Genomic DNA, 21,377 nt, shown 5'->3' with positions numbered 1-21,377 from the left:
GGATCCACTTTTTAATTGTGCTGGTAACCATGTCTTTGCGAGGGTGTGGCATAGATTTGCTTTCATTTGTGAGTGGAACCAACATCAAAGGATTTGAAAAGCTAAATAAATCATCATATTTCTGTGGCTTGTGTTGCTTTGATAACACCAGTAATCTTTAGTGTACCATGCACAACGAAAGGCGCAACATTGTACAGGAGAGTGGAACAAGGTGACTAAGACACGGACTGGGATGAAAATATTTTGTTTCTCAAATATCATTAGTGATTGTACTGAATTTAGGAACTAAGATGGTTTACTTGTTCAGTGAACTTTTTCTATACAGTCTTCTTGTGGGTTTGTTTGGCAGCCTCAAGCTAAACCACCTGAGGTCTTCTGTAGAGAGGCCTGCAGGGACAAACGGTTGGTCAGTGTTTCTGTCATTGCTTTGCATCTGACGTGGAATTTTTGCAGGATGTATTTTTTTTTTTTTGTAATTAACCTCCTGGGTGTGTATTTTTTTTTATTTTATTTTTTTATTTTTTTTTAATTAAAGCACCTTACATGAGCATACAATCCAATAAATAACACCTAGTGGAAAATCCAAATGTTCTATGTGAGAATTATGTTCCTGTTATTGTCTGGGTGACACATGACAAAGCATTCACACCAACGGTGCCCTATGAAAGAGCACTGAATAATCATTCTGTTTCTTCTTCGTAGCAAGAAGTTATGTTCTTACCAATTCATCTTTGAGGCTGAACTACCTTAGGTCTTTTCTAGAGATATCTGTGGGTCTGTAGGTGTCTGAAACCATTGTTTTCTGAAGCAGGGAGCAGTCCCTTGAGTCGCAAATATGGCCTTGTTCTAATTAGGTTTCATTACCGTATGCAGCTACTAGAAATCCCTCCGGTGTCTACCTTCCTCTTCAGTCTCAAGATACCAGATAATTATGAACTGAGCTGATGCCCTTGAATGACTTCTAATAACCGTGTCTTTTGTTTCACTGGAGAGGGTGTGGCTTCAAAATACATTTCCATATTCACTTTTAAGTCTATTTTGTAGGTACTCTGCCTTTTCTACGTAGTCACCTCATATTTTTCACCCTTGGTGGGCCCTGTATTTTGGCTGGATCTTGAACTCTGTGCACATTGCCCCGGCTGAATAGTAATAAAGCACCTGTGTTCCGCCTTTTAACATGATTAAATTGGTATACTCCTAACTGGTATCTTTCACTTGCACTTAAGTCCCTAATATATGGTATAAAATTGTCCTAGTCCTCACAAGTTAAATGCCACTAGTGGCCTGCAGAAATGGGGCTAGCTAGAAAAATAAGTAAACAACTGTTTTATTAGTTATGAAAAAAATCAAATTCAGTGTGAAGTCGGATCTTGAATATATATTAAAGAAAGTAACTTTTAGAAAGTTACCTTTTCCCTACCTGAAGTTCCTGAAGGCTCTCAGTTTTTTCTCCCTGCCAGGGATTAGCATTTGAATAGGTGTGGAAAAAGATGTGAAAGGCCCCACAGGAGTAAACAGTAGGCTAACCTGAATGGGCAGAGAGGACTCTGCTGAACTTCACCAAACATGCAAGGTGGAGGCTGTGAGCATCCTTTGTGATTACAGTGTTGAATCCTACTTGACAGGTCTGAGCCACGTGTAAGGCTTGAAAGGGAAAGAAGAGCGTACCAAGACAATTGTTGTGTGTCCACTATCTGGTAACTCAAAAATCCTACTTTTGCTCTACTAGACGTCTGTCTCCGGGTTTACTGTGAATTATTGTGTGACTGCTTCAACTGGATTTTAGTGTTAGATGTGCGAGGATACCAGGGTTACCACACTACACTCCTTACACAAACATACCCCACCCCTCATAACACAAGTTTAGTGCGGCCAAAGACTTTTGCTAACTTAAAAATGCTTAAAGAAAGTACGTTTGATCTTAGGAACCTTTACCTCATTGGTTAAGGGTTGCCCAGCAGTAATTCCCTATCACTAGCTAGTGCCAGCCATGAATGTGACATCTCAGGGCACCAACTTCAGAACGCTCCTGGACCTGAGGAAGAACAGAAAAGGACTGGATCTGCTGTCTATGACTTGAGAGGAGCCTGAGGGACTGAGCCTGCTCTCCCTTGTACCCAAGAGAAAAAGTGTACTCCATGGGTCATAAGGCTGATCTGCTGTACAAGCTACAGGGATGCACCAAGCTCCAGTGGCAACTGGACGTGGACTGGACCCGGTTGTTGGCCTCTGCCTGACACCCTATGAATCTCTAAGTACCCTCCTTGAGCCCTTGGAGTCTTTTGAATTTTACTCATGTAATGGATTGGTACTTAAAGTGCTCAGTCAGAAGGTAACATCTTTGACAAGGACAACTTTGGCTGGTGTATCCGATTCACGCTCCATCTCAGCCATCCTCAAATTGCGCCTAGGTCCCGGTCTACAGCAACCATTGAGTATCATTGTCACTTTGTGCTTTAGGGTGCTATGGCTACGTAAAACAAAGTCATAACTCTGGATTCCCCCTTATTGGGATTTTCATTTTGGTATAATTTTGTTTATTACATTTTACTCCTTTTGTAATTTGGTTTGAGATTTGAATTGTTTTGCATTTTTCCTTTAAATTAAAACTGTTATGGTACTTCATAAATACTTTATGCATTGCCCTAAGTTAAGCCTCTCTGCTCTGTGCCGTAGCTCCAAGGGGTTTGAGCTGACCGATGGAACACTGCAATAGGCGTTTCCACTTATAATGTGAGTTGCTCAGCATATTAATTAACTACACTCTCTTTATGATATAAATGATACTGGTTATGTTTTCTGCCCACAAATTATGAAACAATAACATTTTCACGATGATGAACGCCAATGGCGCCGAAAGCTCTTTTACTCTTTTACTCTTGTCTATAGGCATTAGAACAAATTGTTTTCGTGCTATAATGTTGGGCAGTGTACTCATTTATCAGTTGTTGGTTAGGGTTACTTTAATGTTTATGTTGCAAATGCACTTTATGTATGTTTTCTATAACATTTGTTATCACGTTGAAACTCTTAAGCACCGTGATAAATTGAGGTTCACAATTCCACTGAATAGATCGTAACATTATCGCATGGTAGGTTGGACTGATTTAGCATTCCTGATTTGAATTCTGACAGCTGGTACAACCTGGGGCATTATGTTGGAGCTCGCCCGATAGGACTTGTGAAATTGGTAGTTGACTATAAAATTTATATTGTATCAGGTAGGTTTTTGAGAGCAGTTGAGACTTTTCCATTTATGCTATCACAAGGTTCTGTTGCACATGTGTGTGCATGGTTCATTACACCGTTTTACTTGAGCGTTTTGGTATCTGCACAATATGTGCATATGAAGCTCTTGTTATAATAAATAGTATAATTGTGGCATGTCAATGCACTAGAAGTTTTATAAATCACGAGAATATTACTGAATCATTATTTATTTTATTTTTTTAGAACGCTTACAATGAGGTGATTTGTAACAATTAGTCTCCATTCCTAGGACACTATGGTGAAGGGTTTGTCTATTACAGCTGTAAATATAAAAAATTGTATACTTCCATTAGGTTATTTTTTGCTATGATTCTAGCCCTGAGGAAGTCGTGGGGTTATTCCCTTAGACGAAACACGTGTTGGTTGGGGTACATTTGGAATGCATCATCCATACATATAGGAGAACAAGATTTATGTTTGAAACAAATAAATCACAGATTGGTTGAACTACATCGAAGAACTGCAACGTTTTGTTTATGCTTGTTATAAGATCAAACTATTCTTATGATAATGTGTTTTGGGCTTTGATATTTAATCGTTACATGATCAAGATATTTCCATATGGACTTTAAATCATTAACGGAAGATATGTACTGATTTACTTCAGCATATGTCTCTGTTTGTAGTTTTGTCAGATTGAGGGATTAGGTGTTTTCCCCTATGTGAGCACTGCTTTTTTTATATGTTTTTTTATTGTGTGCCGACCGGGTCTTTGAGCACCAAGTTTCTCCTCTGTTCAACACCCCCTCCAATTTGGCATTAAATGTACCCTGAGTCCTGTACATTAAATGCTACTAGTGAAACTGCAGCACCTATTGTGCCACCCATGAAAGTAACTTTTTTTTAAAACATGTCTCAGGCCTGCCACTGTAGATTATAGTGTAGTTTTTAACTGCCATTTTGACATGACAAATCAAATTTTTTGCCAGGCCTAAACCTTCAGTTTTAATTCATAAGTCCCCACTACTTTAGGCTCTAAACAGCCCATAGGACAGAGTGCACTGTATTTAAAATGTAGGACATGTTCTTTTAAGTTTTAAATGTCCTTGGAGTGAAACGCACATACTCCCATAGGATAACATTGGGTTACCTTATTACATTTAATAAGTGATAACTTTTGATTGAGAATAGGGAGAAATGTCATGTATGGTCCCTACAGAATTGTAATTTAAAGTCCTCCTTAATGGTAAAGATAGATCTTAAGTCACAGTTCTGAAAAGGCCACTTTTAGAAAGTTGACATTTTCTTATCCTAGCCATTTGGTGCCCTATGCCAATGTCCTGGATCACATGGCCCTGCTGTTATGATTTGTGTATTCCTCCCAGACATTGGGACTAAGGGCTTGGGTGTGAAGAGGATGGGCCATCTTGACAGCATGGGTGGGGGTGGAACTGTTCCCTGTGCCACTTTCACTTCAGTAAGGGCTGCCTCCAGCGCACACACAAAGGAACCTAATACTAGTATTTTGTGACCCTAGACTTCTTGGAGCAATGAGAAGGAAAGGAAGAAACTTTCCAGAACAGATGTGGAGGTAGTTTAAAAGTTTCCCCCTACTTAAAAGGCTGGCACCAGGTATAAACATTGGACACTCAAGCCAACTTGTACACTCCTGAACCTGTGGACATTAGAGGAAGGACTGTCTTGTTCCTCAGAGGACTGCCATGCTGCTTGAGGCTTGCCTTTTTCTTCAGGGGACAGCTCTGCTGCTACCAAAGGGCTGGCCTACTTCTTTGTGTCCTGTCTTGTTCTACAGAGTGCTGCTCTGCTGCCTGAGACCTGCCCTGCTCTCCGAGAAGTAAGACTCGACCTGCCCTCTTCATCCCATGCTAACCTGAGTAAACCCAGGGGCCTGTTGACTGACATCCTGCTCTGAGCAAGAGGGACACACCAAGCCCCAGAGGCCTCCCTGCAACTGCCAGGCTGACCTTCTGCAACCAAACCTGCCTGGACTTGCAACTGGTGCCAGCCTGTGACCTGCTGGAGTCTGCTAGGGTCAATCCCAGATCCCCAAGAGGTGCCTCCACGGGTCCTGGACCCTTGAATGACATCAGAGTGCACTCCTCTGTGATGATAGGAGAAATCCTGAAACACTGGTCTCTTCGTGATCATGAACTAGCCTGTTCGTGCCAAGACTCTCCCTCCTCCCTTAACCACTAGTGTGAAGCTCCAGTGAACCCGAGCTGTCGCTCTACAGCAACATCCCATGGTGACCACGAAATTTCATGAACTACAGTCTGCGACGCCTTACAGGATCTTTGTGCTGCGGCTATGACCATCCACAATGCCAGGCCTTCTCTTCACGCTACAGGGATGAACAGCTGCAATGCTCTTCCCTGCTCTTTGCAGCCTCTTCTGCCACAAACTCGTGAAATCGGAATTTAAGAAGATAACTTTTTCAGTGAGACTTACCTAGTCTCTGTATCCAGCTCGTGCTCCATCTCAGTCAACCTTGTGTTGTGTTTTCACTCTGTTACTGTTTGTGTGTTGCATAAATGCGTTATCATTTATGCATCTTAGTTAAGGATGATTGCTTTTGTGCCAAGCTACTAAGGGGTTAAGCAGAAGTTAACGTAGTTACTTTGGTGGCTTACCCTAACAAGGATTGTAGTTGTTGCTTGACTAGAGTTTCCACCCCCCATAACCCAGTTTCCTACATCTGGGTATTGAAGTGGTCTGTGAACCATAAAAATGTGTCTCCAGGTTCCAGGAGTGTCCATCCTAGTTTAATTTCTTTCCTACTCTGGGTAATATGCTGCAGTGTTGTTCCTCTTTTACACCATCCAGGCTCAACTTGGTCTAAATACTCTTGTAGGCATTTGTTATTGGCTGCTGTTCAGAGATCCAAAAAATAAACCCCACACTGATCAAACCTCCAGTGACTATTTGTGTGTTCATCTGTTAGTGGCAACACTTGCTGTGAGCTCTGTTCATTACTCTAAATTAGATGTGATAGAATATTAGCTCTTTTCTTTACACCTCTTTCTAACAAGAACTTTTATTAGTGCTCTTCAATACGCCTCTTTCTCAAATATTGCTGCTTTTAAATGCTCAGCATGGATTTCACTTAGATCATAGTTTCAGTTACAATTCCAAGTGTAAGCTGCCTTTGGCCATCACGCAAGCCCTTGTCTCCTGCCGCCTCAACTACGGCAACGCTCTTTGTGCCAGAATCTCCACCCAGCTTCTCAGAAGATTCCAGACAAATGCAGAACACTGCAGCCAGACTAATCTTGGACCTCTTGAGAAGGACCCACATCTCCCCCACCTCAGACATCTCCACTTGCTCCCCATTCCGAAAAGATGCCAGTTCAGGGTCCTTGCACTCTCTTACAGAGCTCTACACAAGCAAGGACCATCCTACATAAACCATTGACTGTGATTCCATCTGCCCACAAGACAACTTCTATCCACCTCACTCGCCCTCAGCCCCGGCATTCATCGCAGCGGGCAGTGCCTTCTCCTACCTCACTGCTAATGCCTGGAACAACCTACCTCTACACCTCCGAACATTACCCATTCTAGTGGGCTTCCGAAAGAACCTCAAGACCTGGCTTTTTTGTCACATGGCATCCTCAGTGCCCAGATACCCCAAGGGTTGACAGAGCTGCGGTATACAAATGCTGATTGTTTGATTGTGTCAAAAGTTGACTCCCTACTGCTGTTTTGAGGTGCCACTGCTTATTTTTCTCCTTCATTTTGTTGACATGCTAGAGCCTGATAAACATACAGCCATTTTGTGTCCAGCCCAATAGCACACCTCCCACCATGAGCACCCGAACATTTTGTCAAGAACCGATTAGTTAATACTGAGGATTCATCAGGAATTATTTTTTCACCGGGATTAAAGGAGGATTGAGAATATGGTTTACCTTGAGGACCCGACTGTTCCCTGGCTGTTGTGTGTATTTCTGATAAATTAAGAGTTTCATCCCTTTTCCTGTGAACCATACAAAGCGCACAAATCTGAAATTTGCTGAAGGGGAGCTTACCCCAACAATTAAACAGGCATTGGCAAGGCCAATAGGTCTCGCCTTTGGGATTTATTGGCTTGAGCTATGCTGCATCCCAATGCTGTGTAGTTTAACTAAAGAAACACAAAAAATATGCAAACAAGTGCCTAACCTTTGATGCGGCCACCACATCATTTAGGTTTTTTTCCATCACTGATCCGTGTTGAATTCTTAATTATAAAGGTAAAAATCACACTTTTTTTTGTGGGCTGCGGGGAAGCAACATGAGGGTGGCAAAAGCAACACTAGCAGGAGTGTGAAGGAGTGTTGAAGCAAGACTGGGTGGAAGCAACCCGGAGGTGCTAGATGAGAGCAAAACTGGATCTGAGGGCTTGAGAGAACAGAAGAGCAACTTGAAGCTGGCAGGGAGGCGCACACTGGAACAAAATCCACACAGGGAAGTGGCAAGAGGAACCTGGAGTGCGATGAAGACGAAAGAGAGAAGCCCATGACGAAAAACACCCTCGTGTATAGTGCTTGAAGAAAAAGAAAGGCAGCACTTGTAAAGCGAACAGTGGAAGGAAACAAGTAATGCATCCCTGCTCCCGGGGAGGGACAAAAGCGCAAAGAGGAAGCAAAGTTCACAGCTCTCTAGCAAATGGAAGCTAGAAAAGGAGTGACCATAAAGCCTACCAATGGTAAGGGGTGATGGGCTATAAATCCACTGTAATCCAGTGCATGCACTGTCTAGTGGGCACGACCTAACAAAGTGAGCACTTACTCTGCTCTTCCTTATTCATTCCACGTATGTTAGTGCCGATGTCACCCTTTTTTCCTGATGACTGAGATAATTGTGGAGTTAAATACTATAAATGTCGGCAATTGGGTAGACCTCAGTTCCTTCTGTTTGATTAGTAACAAGATCCCTCCTTCTGTACTCAGTCTGCAGTCTCTGTTTGAACAAAATATGCCAGATAGGAAGGCAAGCAGTGTCTGCGGAGTAGTCCTATGATTCAGTCCTGTTTTGCGTATTGTTGTTTGCCAGTTTGTAATGCATGCTTCAACCACTCCTCTACTAGATGTACTGCCCGATACGTAAACTGCTTAATAGAAACACACACTGGTAAAGCCAGCAGGTCTGATTTTCAATTTTAATGTACAGTTCTAAATGGTAATTTAGAGTATTGTTGTTGAAAGGCAAGCTATCTGTGGCAAATGCAGCCCTACGCCTGCACTGAAACAAAAAGTGCATTGTAAATATGTTCCATCTAAAAGCATTCTTTGTGTATCCTGTGTACTACCGACAGGACACGTGTCCCATTATATTATTTACACAACATATGGAATCCATAGCTATGCATCAGTGGTGCCACACAAAGCACAAAAACAAACTGCGCTTTATGAAAGGCACTAGTTCTAAAATAGTCCCTTGTTCATTGGATGCAAACACCCCATAGAAAGTCGAACTATACAACAGGCAGCCAATAACATAAGGAGAGATGAAATACTCTTGCAAGCATAGCCAACGAGCACTCTGTGTAGGTTTTGCAGAAAACACCACTGTCAAACCAGACCTAATGGTTCTTCTGGTTTGGGGCTAACATTTTTTGTGTGTCCTCCCCGGTTACGTATACTTGCACCCTGCCTGAAGAATAACATGTATCCAGTATTGTGGGTCTGTGTTAATCAAATTTAAATTGACAAATAATTTTCATGGTATGAAATCATATAAAATTATAAACCCTGCCTCAGATGATAGTCTCGAGTTCAGGGTGGGAAATTATGAAAATGTGGCCTAATTTTCCTTTTCACTATCCATCAGTTGTCGGACAAAAAAGTTAAACAATGAGAATTGTTTTTAATCCCAGCTAGGCTGTTCATCTATGTATTTGGTTTTTTTTTCCCTCCTCCTTCAGGGGAAGTGTCAACCGCAGAGAGCACAGCAGTGAGTTTAGGTGGAACAATCACCTTGCAGTGCGCCCTTCTCGTTCCATCAGATATCTTACAGGTTACATGGCAGAAGAAGACTGGTTCTGGCCAGGAAAATGTGGCGACCTACACCCCCCGAGAAGGGGTAAATGTGAAGCAAAGTTACAGCGATCGCCTGAACGTTACCCTTCTGCAGTTGAATGAGACGGCCATCACTTTCAAGAGAGTCAGACTCGAGGATGAAGGATGCTACCTGTGTATCTTTAACACATTTCCAGGAGGGTCGAAGCAGGGATCCACCTGCGTGGTCATCAGAGGTGAGATGTGTGGTACAGTTATGCTTTAATCTAAATCTCAGAATGCTGTAAAAATCAACCTTCTGTAAATAAAGGTAGTCCGGGACGAGTGATGGTGTAACAAAGATGAGACGGATGTATAACTATCTGGGTTGAGCATTGCATACATAACTAGCTCGTTCAAATATCTGTAGCTTGATAAGAGGGCTCAAACTCTTTCTTTGAAGGAAGCACATGCTTAGCTTGCTAGCATAATTCCTGAGTGACTCATGTACAGTTTACCTTGGCCCACCTCATTCTTGAAGCTCCTTTTTCTGCTGACCAGAGAGGATTCCTATTAACTTCTCAACTGCAGCATGCTCTGAAAAACCTACTCCTATTTTTACCAGTCTTTTGTGACTCTTGTCTGCTACCAGTTTTCATTTATCTTTCACCCAGACACCACATGCTGCCTCTGCCTGCATTCCATCAGGAGTGTGGAATGACTAAAATAATGGAAGTGAACACTAGTAGGTGCTTGATGTTTTTTTTAAAGTTCTAAATATTTTTTTCAAAAGTAATGACGATAATACAAAAAATATTGCCAAAAAGGTAAATGAAAATATTACCAAAAAGGTGCATGAACAAAAATGTGCAAATACAAAAGTCATTTATCTGTACCCGTAGAAATAACAAATATGCATATGATAAGTAAAGGTAGAAAACAAATTCAAAGAACAAAGACTAGTTACTTCTTATATATGTAGCTATAAAAGATCTAAGATGAATCCTTAATTAATATGAAGATCTATTTATAGATGCATAAGCAAGGAAATATAACAGGTTTCCGAAACAGTTGAAATGAGGTGGCATTAAGGCATAAATGAGAATCTGATCTAGTCAAAATAACCCAGGACCACCATGTGTGCACTGATATAATAAAATGCATCTTTCCAATTTGATGTAATTGACTTAGTAGCTGAGGATAATAAGAAATGAAGTAATTTGCTATGGATATCAGATAAGTTACATGACCGTGCAAATGATTTGCAAACAACATAGGAGAATGTATCCGAGATGGGGAAAATTGTAGTAGTAGCATTCAGACTTTCTTCCAAAATTCAGAAATAATAGCACACTCAAATTTAACCTGTTTAAAAAAACTCTCAACCATATTATAATGCCAGCACAATGGAGTATCCAGAGGTTTAGCTTTAAATAAATTAAGTGGCGACCATAGACATTTGAATAAGAGAAATGTATTTGCTTGGTGTAAAGCAACAGGGAGCCAGCTGTAAATATTTAGTAACCAAGTTTTCCTCCAGGTGTCCACAGAAAAGGCCTTTGTAAGTTTTTCTTTAAAAACATTACTATTGAGTTACGTCTCCTATATTGTATAAATATTTTTAATAACATTTGGAAATTGTATATGCAGAAATACTAAAAGCAGTTAAACACAATTCCATGTCCAAAAAAGTTGTTGTGGGTATTGTGTTTGAGAAAACATTCATCTGTACATGGTAAAAAAACAATTTTGATGTCAATCTGAGAAAGATAAAAAGGCATTGGCACTATAAATGCCCTTGTCTATCCAAGTTTTCTAAAAAAACAAAAAAAAAAAAATTCATTTGTTGTCAAGCTTTTTTAATAGGTTATACCAAAGTGAGGATTTAGTAAAGGGAATGGAAAACATAAATGTTGCTCAGTTTGAAGCCATTTCTGTATATCAGTAGAATTGTGTTGTCTGAACCATAAGGATCCATGTTTTTAATATTAAAGGCCTTATGATATTTGTAGAAGTCTGGAAAGCCAAGTTCCCCACTGATTTTTAGCAACATTTCGTTTATCAAAACTAATTCATGGAGGTTTATTATTAATTCTATGTATTTTCTTGTAAAAAAAAAGTGAGAGGTAGTTGTAGAGGAATCGTAGATAATACATAAAATATTTTACGAGCAATAATCATTTTTATGGATTCAATTTTCCCCATCATGTTAGACGTGAGGGGACACCATTGATGAATTGTCTATAATTTTTAAAGTAAATAATTACAGTTTAATATAGCAGTTTGTTTAATTGAGTATGAGATATGATTGACTAAGCATTTTAGTTTATCTTTTGGCAAACAATGTCAGGGGTAGGCTAAACATTTTTAATAAAAATGCCGGTTTTATTGCTATTTAAAGAATAAGGATGTAAAAGAGTGAGAACATTCGGTATAGTGGTATGTGGGTTACAATGTTATATGCAGATGCTTTAATATTTTAAATATTTAATCCTTGAATCTCAATTGAGTTATGTATAGTGGGTATTAGGTGCTCTATGGCTAAAAGAAAAATTATAGGAGATAACGGGCAACCTTGTTTAGTTCCTCGAAAAATGGGGAAAGAGTTTGAAAATTGCCCATTGATTAAAACCTTTGCTGAAGGGGATGAATAAACGGACGAAACCATTTTAATGAATGAATCACCAAAAATTAAGGTGTGGAATAAAAATTGCCAGTAGACCATAGCAAAAGCTTTCTCAGTCAAGAGTGAGAAGGTCAGAAGGGCAAAGTAATGAAGAGATATCTTAAACATGAAATAAGAGTCTGGTGTTATTGCCAGAGTGTCACTTTTCCATAAAACCTGTTGATCTGTATGGGTGATATGAGACAGTATAGTTGATGGCAAGAATTTTTGCATAAAGTTTGCAGTCTTGATAAGGGAGATAGGGTGATAATTAGATACTTTAGTATGATCTGTGTCAGATGTGGGTAATTCTGTGATCAGAGGTTCAGTGGGGGAGCTGGATACCATCATGTAGTACTGAAGGTAGTAAGTAGGGGAAATAGATGAGGAGCAAGGTATTTAGAAAACATTTTTTAGAATTCTGCAGGGATACCATCAGCTCCCAGGAACTTGTTTTGTTGTAACGATTTAAAAGTTGCATTAATGTTATCAATATAGATGGTTGAGTCTAGGGTAGGTTTACCAGATTGTGATATTATTGGAATATTACATGAAGCTAGAAAATAAACTCTACTGTGGTTGTCCGTGATGTCCAGTTTACTATACAAAGAGGAGTAAAACTCTAAAAAAAAATTTAAGGATGTCCTATGAAGGTAAAGCAAATTTCCCATCTCTCCCATGAATTTGAGTTCTGTCACTGTTAACACAAAGGTAGTTTGCTAATGATTTTCCCAACTAATTTGCATTAAAAGAACATTTTTGCTTTGCGTTTTTGAAAGTTGTAATCCAGGCCTTTTATTTAACAAGCAGTTGTGTTCATAACAAAGCTTCTGCAGTGCATGTTTAAAAAGACTGTCATTAGCAGTAGTAAAAAAACGTTCATATTTAGCTATTTCCTTCTCGAGATTTGCAGGTTTAGAATTAAGTGATTTATTTTCATGAGCCATTAGAGAGATGTTTACCTCTAATATCAGCTTCAAAAGTATCCCAATGCATAATACTGTATTAGCTGTGACATCATCTGTGTTAAGAGAAAAATACTTATCAGTGGCTGACAACATTTTAGGCTTATTAATGATTGAGTACAATGTCAGCATTCATGTGCCATCTTGTTTAGAAACTGGAGTTATCCAGTTGCAAAGACACTGAAAAATAGCATGGTCTATGGCTTCAATATTTCTAATAATAGGATTAGTGATAGAGAGGACTAGAGGAAGTAATCAATTCAGGATTGAGAATTAAGAAGGTTGGTAAAAAAAAAGGTAAGTTATTTGTGAGTTGGAAAATATAGCTGCCAAATATCAATACGTGTGGTGTTTTTTAAACAATACTTAATGTGATTGGAGAGACTTAGGACATCTGAATTTGGCTGTAGAAAGTCTATCAAGGAGAGGGTTGCATATTAAAATCTCCACCTCGATAAGGGAAACATTGTAAAGTTTGATAATTCCAGAGTAAAATTGTTCCAAAAGGGTAGATCATAAATATTAATGAGCTGCAAAACTGTTGTTTCAATGTGAACTTTAACAAATAATTATCTGCCATCGGTATCAGTGTATTTGTCTATAATATGTACTTGAAGCTTCTTTGAAAATAAGATTGCAACTCCATTTTTTTTTTTTTTTTTTTTTTTTTACCCTTTGCTGAAGAGGAACTTATATTCCTGACCCCTTTTTTTCGTATAAGATAATATTTGATTATAAACATTAGTTTCTTGGAGAAAACAAATATCAGCTTTATTTCTAGCTAAGTAATCTAATATTTTATCATGCTTTAACATTAAAAGAGACAAGTGTAAGTTGTTTTGAAGAATCAATGGGATAACATAAGAAGAAGAAGAAAAGGAGTTGGAAACCAAAGATCAAGAACATTTGTACTGAGTTATAGACACGAAAGTAGATTTGGAAATTAACATATTGAGGCAGAATAAAAGAACCAAAAGACAACACAGAAACAATAACAAAGAACATAAATAACAGATGGGAGTTGCACGCACATATAGAAAATGAGCCAGCAAGCACAATCCCATAATCAGTAAGTATACTGAAAAAGCCACTTGAGCGATGATGAAGCTGTTATTTTACATCAATTACCAAGTTCGGTGTGTCCATAGGTAGAGGAAATGATGATCAACGAAAGCACAAAGATCGTAAGGGTGGCGAAAGGATTTGGAGATGTTGTCTTTCCAGATACACATGGTGGTAGGGTCAAAAAGGCCATATTTGAAACCAGAATTGTCAGTCTGGAATGTAGCACAGTAAACTCCTTACGCATGGCAACTGTTTCTCTTGCGAAATCTTGTTGAAGAACGTGTTTTTCTCCGCCGACCAATAGAAAAGGAATTTCTTTAGTAGCTTTTCTGATCATAACATGGTTATGTTATAGAATCTTAAAAATGACTTGTCTGGATTTAGTTTGACCTGGCTTATGGTGTGATGTGCTGATATGTTTCATCAGTTTCAAATGACAATAGATTTTAGATGCAATAAGTTAGGCAATCTGCTTTCAAGATATCTCCTGCAATCAGTACCTTCAGTGTTTTCAGGCAAATTAAAAACTCCCAAAATGTATTGCATGTTTCAGTTTTTCAAGTCCAGTAGAAGTTTGTTCGGGATCATTGATTTTATTGTCTCTTATTTTAATTTTGTCATTAGAGAGTTTCATTGACAGACCAGCCATATCTTAACAAATATTTTTAAATTAATTCGCAGTATTGACAGCATTAAACTGAACTGCTTGTAATTCTTCCAAAATTCTTGCAAGGAAGGTTCAGAAGAGTTAACAAGGTTTAATTTGATAGGTGGTAGGCTGTTTATTTGCACTTATTAGCATTAGAAAGCACAATTTTCCCATCCATTTTTAAGAAAGCTACTACCAGAAGCAGGATCAATGATGAGAATTGTTACATTCAGTGGAAAATAAAATATGGAGTCAAATTAAAGTATTATCGCAGGTGCAGCAGCTGAATCCAGCTGTGGGGGTATTCAAAGGCAAAAACCGTGCTCTTTCCTGGAGTAACTCCTCCTTCTCTGACAGGAATATGGGCAGCTGAAAGGAGGAGAAACTGCAGGCATGTTCCAACTTCAAAGCAGCTGAAAACGCCTGGAAAACGGCTATATCAGAAGCAAGACATATGGAAGGTAAACAGGGTGTGAGGCAAAGTTTGAGAGAAAAGCACCCCCATATCAGTGAAACGATTGTTGTTAAAACCAAGCTCTCTGATGTTTATTGGGAGGTGACCACCTTGAATCACATGCTTGCGTGTCTCTGCAGATGCTGGATTTTAATGTGTCAGAAATAAACCTGTTCAAGTTTAAAACTGATATCCTATGCTTGTGGTTCCAAGCAGAAGGGAGATGTAACCCCTGGCTTTTACCCCTCTCAGCATAACTATTTGCAGTCAGGTTTTGTATGCTGTCTCCCAACAGGCTTTAGTATAAAAAGAAAATTAACATCCATTTCCTTGGGAACAAGGATCTCTAACCTTTATGGCCGGCTATCAAGATTGGAGAGACAATTACAATAATGGAATTGATGACTGCATTGTCCTATCAATAAACAATCTGGACCAAGTAGACTGAATCACACCTTAGGACAAGGTACTATCCAGGCCTTAGAAAACACCCTAAATGCCCTGAAAAAAGGAAACAGACAAATCGTGGGAAGCAACATCCCTTTAAAATATTTAAAAGCAGACTGCATACCCAAAGGTCTTAGAATCTTCATTTTTCCACTAGCAGCTACCTATCCCGAAAAAAGAAAATAATAATTGGAGGCCAATTTCAAGGAAGCATTGTACAGTATGATTCCACACCTCATTGACATCGTTGAAAAAGAATATGAAATTACAAAACAGAAATAGATTTATTAACAAAAAGAATTGAGGAAGCAAAGTGAGGGGAAATCACAACTAAGAATTATTAAATTCTCAAATCATAGATGATTACGAGGAGGATATAATCAAATGAAAAAATAGAACATTTTGCCAGAATTAATTAGATTACCAACAGGGGAGAGTATATACAATTGCTTAACGATACAACAACATTACAACTGGGACCTCAAAAGAACCAGACAACAATCCTCTTTCTACAGGCCCCAGCTCAGGAGCAGACTTACCAGCAAGGGATATTTCAGCTACTACTTCCGAAACAAATGTGGATTTTTTTCGAAGAGGTCAAATGTTACTGATAAGTAATATAGGAATATAAATACCACAGATACCAAAATATACCTAGAAACTTCACAAGCACAAGGAAATCAACAAACCTCCTCCGGAGTAACAACAAAGAGCCAGAAGGAGAAAGAAACAACAAAGTACTTGCACCAACTAACAATAAACTTTTCTAACACCACACTGACTAAACAACAACAGAAAGTATTTGACCGTGGATTATCATTTTGCACAGCAGCTTTTGGCACCCTGTCAAAACCAAGATTGGCCTTTTTTCAGATTTACTCGTAAACTCAAACTTACTTCCTTTTTCAATGAGAAACCACCACAAATCACAAAGGAACACCATTTTGAATCTTGTTACCACTACAATAGGAGACGTGGAAGATATACACTTACTTACCTCACTCGCAGACGGTTCTATCATGACACCTGTTGAATTAGCACAAAAAGTGGGGATAGACACATCCTTAACGATGGTCAGTACTATACGAAAGACATCAACTTTTACTCCTTAGCTGACACCTGGCTATCCCATAGATTTATTCCATACTGCTGTTACTCATGATTTGAATATCAGCTTTTCTAAATGGAGCAAGAAAAGCAGATTTCTACCCAGAAATCTTAGCTGCAAGAAAAGGATCACTCTCAGATCATTGCAAGATAACAAAGAAGTTATCATCAAGGAAGCAAAGGAGGGAACATAGTCCTCCTACACACAGCATATTATGAACAAGAAGCACAGCAACTTTCTGACATCATTTGCTATGAGTTATTTCCCAACAACCCAACTAAGCAGATACAATCTAATCTGAAATCTAAACTAGAGAAATGGTATACAATTGCCCTGTTAACATGGGAGGAAAGATTGCATCTTTGCATTGATCACTCTGTTATGGCTACCTTCTATCTTTTACCAAAAATCCACACAAGAATTCCCACCACCAGGACGTCCAATTATAGTAGGCATTAGTTTAATATGCTCTTGTGTGGGTGAATTCATTGACCATTAGTTGCAACCATTAATGAAGGATCTTCCCTCATATATATACAAGATAATAAAGATATCTTGCAAAAACTACAAGACATAACATGGGAATCTGACTACATACTGGTAACTATAGATGGTGTTTGCCTCTACACCTCAGTCAAACACAGTGATGGAATTAACAATACTTTAAACAACAACCAGCTGAACCTTTGGAATATATCAACATGATTATTGAGATGTTGCCGTTTTGTCTATCAAACCACTTTTTTAGCTTTAATGGAGAATACTACAGACAGATAGGAGGAACAGCAATAGGTGCAAAACTTGCTCCTTATATATTTATGGGAGAGTTAGATATTGGCTTTGGGATGACCACTTCAGTGACCTTACCTGCCACATAATATTCTGCAGCAAATATATAGACAAAATTATTATGCATCTGGCAATGACCACAAACACATCTTACAACTTATTTGGTGGACATTAACAACTATACTATAAATAGAACTCTAAGGCAACTTCTACTTTCTCCCCTAAACAAGTTGATTACTTGCATATTTCAATCTACATCAAAGACAACAGAATACAACCAAAAATATTTAGAAAAGCTGCAACCACTAAATCAACCTTATGAGCATATAGCGGTCATCCACGAAGCACTATTGACACTATTATAAATGAGAATTTGAACGAATTAAACGTAACTGTAACGATGATGAAACATACCAAGCAGCTTCAAGTGACCTAATTAGACTACAAGAAAGAGGTTACAAAATAACTTATTTACAACCCATTGCAAATGATATTAGGAAAACGTGCTCAACACAGTTACAAATCAAACATATCTCAAGCAAAGGTAAACAGCAACACAATATTCGCTTTTTTAACTTTTAAAGTAGAAAAGGTCTGAAAATCCCTGGCATCTTCTTACTAATAAGTCATCTTTTGGAAAATAGCCCTCTTAGAAGGGTCACCCCAAACATTTTGCCTTCTTCCTCTTTTTCTGATCTTGTTTTTGCTGGATTTAGGACTCTGTGCACTCTACCACTGTTAACCAGGGCTAAAGTGCATGTGCTCTCTCCTTAAACCATGGTAACATTGGCTCCTACCCCATTGGCATATTTAATTTACTTCTAGGTCCCTAGTAAAGTGTACTATATGTGTAAAGGGCCTGTGAATTAAATGCTACTAGTGGACTTGCAGCACTAATTGTGCTACACTCATAAATAGCCCCTTAACCATGTCTCAGATCTGCCACTGCAAGGCGTGCGTCTGCAGTTCACTGCCACTTCAACTTGGCATTTAAAACTAATTGCCAAGTCTTAAACTCCCCTTTTATTATCCCTAAGGTAGGACCTAGGTACCCAGTAAGGCAGGGTGCTATGTACGTAAAAGGCAGGACATGAACTTATAAGTTTTACCTGTTCTGGTAGTGAAAAACTCCCAAAGTAGTTTTTTACTACTCCTCTCATAGGCCAGGATTGGAAATCTCCTTCTATACCTTTTAAGTGGTAATTTTTGATCTGAGAGGAATAGGTTTGTCATCTTTGGTATGGTTGAAGTGGTAGTGAGAAACCCTACGTACTGGTGAAGTTGGATTTTACATTATGATTTTAGAAATGCCACTTACAGAAAGTAGGCATTTCTCTGCCCTTACTGCTCTCTGTGCCTTACAGCCTGTCTCCAATCCACATCTAGTCTGTGCTGGTTGACAGCTCCCGTTGTGCATTCCGCCCAGACAGCCATAAACACAGAACATGCAGCTGCATCTGCATACTTATGGGTCCTCCTGGGCAGAAAGGGTGGAGGGACTCTCACTTAGATTTCAAAGGTCAGTGGCCTGACCTCACATAAAGGACTGATCCACCCTTTATGTAAGGTCCCCCCCCCCCCACACACACACACACACACACACAGGGCTTTTGGCAGACAGGACTGAGTTGAAAGGGGAACTTGTGTACTTGAAAACCACTCTTTGAAGTTTCCACCACTTCAATGGCATATATTGGCTCTGTGACTCCACCAAATCAGACACTTCTGGCCCTACAACTGGATTCTGTCAGAGGGACTGCCTGGCTGCCCAAAGGACTCCTCTCGACTACTTTGCTGGAAGGACTGCTGGCCTGCTGACCCCCGTCTCTGCTGGAAGGACTCTGCCTTCCACCTCAAGTGCTCTCCAAGGGCTTTGATTGAGCTTGCCTCCTGTTCTGAGGCCTCAGGGCTATCAAAGACTTCACCAAAAAGATGATGATCCAGCGTGTCTGAAAATCTATGCAAACGCCTGCAAAATTCGACTCAACACCTGCCTGATCGACGCAGCGCCAGTTCCGCGACTGAAAAATTAGTGCATCACCTGCTGTGTCGACACAGCACCTGTTGCCTCTGCTCAACTCTTTCAGGGTTTTCCACGCTCATCCCTGGGCATGAAAATATCCTTGAATTGCAGTGAAGAACCAATGCTACGATACATCGCCTTTTCCGCCATCGAAAAACCAATGCATCACTTTACTTTTCACCTCATCTCCTCCTCTGCGGCCCCTCTGCGTCATTTTTTTAACGTATCCCACATACTGTGTGGTAAAAGGATACAACCACTGATTCTTGTGGGTTAAGACTCATTTGAACCTTTAAAAAGTGATATCTTGACTTGTGCTTAGTTTTTTGTCGTTTTGGCCTTATTTAATTCAGATATATATTATCTATTTTCTTAAACTGGTGTGGCACACGTTTTGTGGTGTTTTCACCGTGTTACTGTATGGGTTATTTCACAAATACTTTACACATTGCCTTCTAAGTTAAGCCTGCCTGCTCTGTGCCAAGCTATCAGAGGTTGAGCATAGGTTAGTTTGAATAGTGTTGTGACTTACCCTGACTAGGATTGTGGTCCCTGCTTGAACAGGGTGCATATCTCTGCCAACTAGAGACCACATTTCTAACACCATCTATCAATAACATTATCAGTATGTGGCCAGAAATGGGCTTCAGGCGAGCAAGACCTTTAAGACAACTTCTTAGCAAATCTGACAACACAAGACACTTACATAGGTAAGCCAGTGGGTTTCTGTACCTGCCATAACTGCATTATTTGCAGACTAGGAGTCAACAAAATCAAACACTTTGAACTGTTCACTCGGCTAAAACTCCTGATAAAGATTGAATCAGTTTTAACTGCACATATGTTGTGTAGACCACCATCTGCCCTTGCTCTCTAGTATATGTAGGCAGTACAATTTGACCATTGAAAACTTTCATCCAAGAACATTATAGAAATATCAACAAGTTGGAAACCGGTCCACCACTTACAGAGCATTACAACCACTTTCACCCCAACAACAGGATTGTTAGGTTTTTTTGAGTGGCAACATGAAAAGGCCCATTCATGTAGCTGTAATTGTGAGCTACAAATGAGAAGACGTGAAAGTGAACTGATTTTGAACTTAAGTACAACTGCCAAGGGTCTTAAAGATGCAGAGATGGACTATTGGCTGTATATTATATAGCCTTTTTAGGCACCTGTCCAGGTATTTCCCATATGATTTACTTCTCCTGCCTGAACAAAACTTGCGTAGAATATACAATCAAAGATAGTTTATTACATAATATTCGTCTTCTTTTCCTCAATAAATCATTATTTAGTTTCCAAGCTATTTTCTTCCTTTTCTACTTTGTCTTTTTCATAGGGTGGTTAATTGACTTACACGTTCTTTAAAGTTGTCTTATTTCTCGGTTCTAGCTATCATTCTTTTTAGATTTTTTCAGGTAGTAATTCTTTTGATTATTAGTTACTATAATCCGATGCAGGAATATATCTAAGATTTTAAATATTAGGTTCTTCACACTCTTCCCAAAATGAAAGTCGCTGTAGTGTCATAACACTTTTCTAACATGGCAAAAACACCATTCCTAGTAGTCATGTAAATATCTTTTCTTGTGACGTATAGCACCCTCCAACAACCAATGGGGTCCTCATGCTTATATTAGATCCCTCTGTTCAAGTAAATGTAGTATTTTACTATGAACAGTTCACTTAGTTTTCCTTTGTAATATTCATATTTGTCTTGGACACTTTTAGATGGCTGTCGTGTTCCTCTACCAGATTCTATTATTTTTTCATTGTGCACTCATTATACATTTACGTAACACACGGGTCCAGTAAGGCGACTTGACCTTACACAACACATTCTGTTTAATTTAGTGCCTGCATTTCTAGATACCGCTTTACTCTATTAACTTTCATTACAGTTCCCAGTGTTAGCCATATGCTGTGGTTACTATACCTACCAATTGTGTTTACTTTAGCATTATTTTCAACCAAATCCTGCTTCTTATTAACTATAT

The 21,377-nt window shown here is 39.2% G+C and overlaps 1 protein-coding gene across 4 annotated transcripts in view; it reads left to right on the top strand.

The window, feature by feature from the left end:
* LOC138248762 (OX-2 membrane glycoprotein-like) overlaps positions 1–21,377 on the top strand; it is a 123,844-nt gene that overhangs the window by 52,364 nt on the left and 50,103 nt on the right. For all 4 annotated transcript variants that reach the window (XM_069202635.1, XM_069202637.1, XM_069202638.1 and 1 more), the window contains one exon: positions 9,137–9,466. In XM_069202635.1, coding sequence (XP_069058736.1) covers positions 9,137–9,466 — 330 coding nt within the window. The remainder of the gene's footprint in view (positions 1–9,136; positions 9,467–21,377) is intronic.

The sequence above is a fragment of the Pleurodeles waltl genome, chromosome 8, assembly GCF_031143425.1.
Source record: "Pleurodeles waltl isolate 20211129_DDA chromosome 8, aPleWal1.hap1.20221129, whole genome shotgun sequence".
Taxonomy (NCBI): Eukaryota; Metazoa; Chordata; class Amphibia; order Caudata; family Salamandridae; genus Pleurodeles; species Pleurodeles waltl.
Note: the sequence above shows the minus strand (reverse complement) of the source record. Positions and strands in the feature narration are given on the sequence as shown.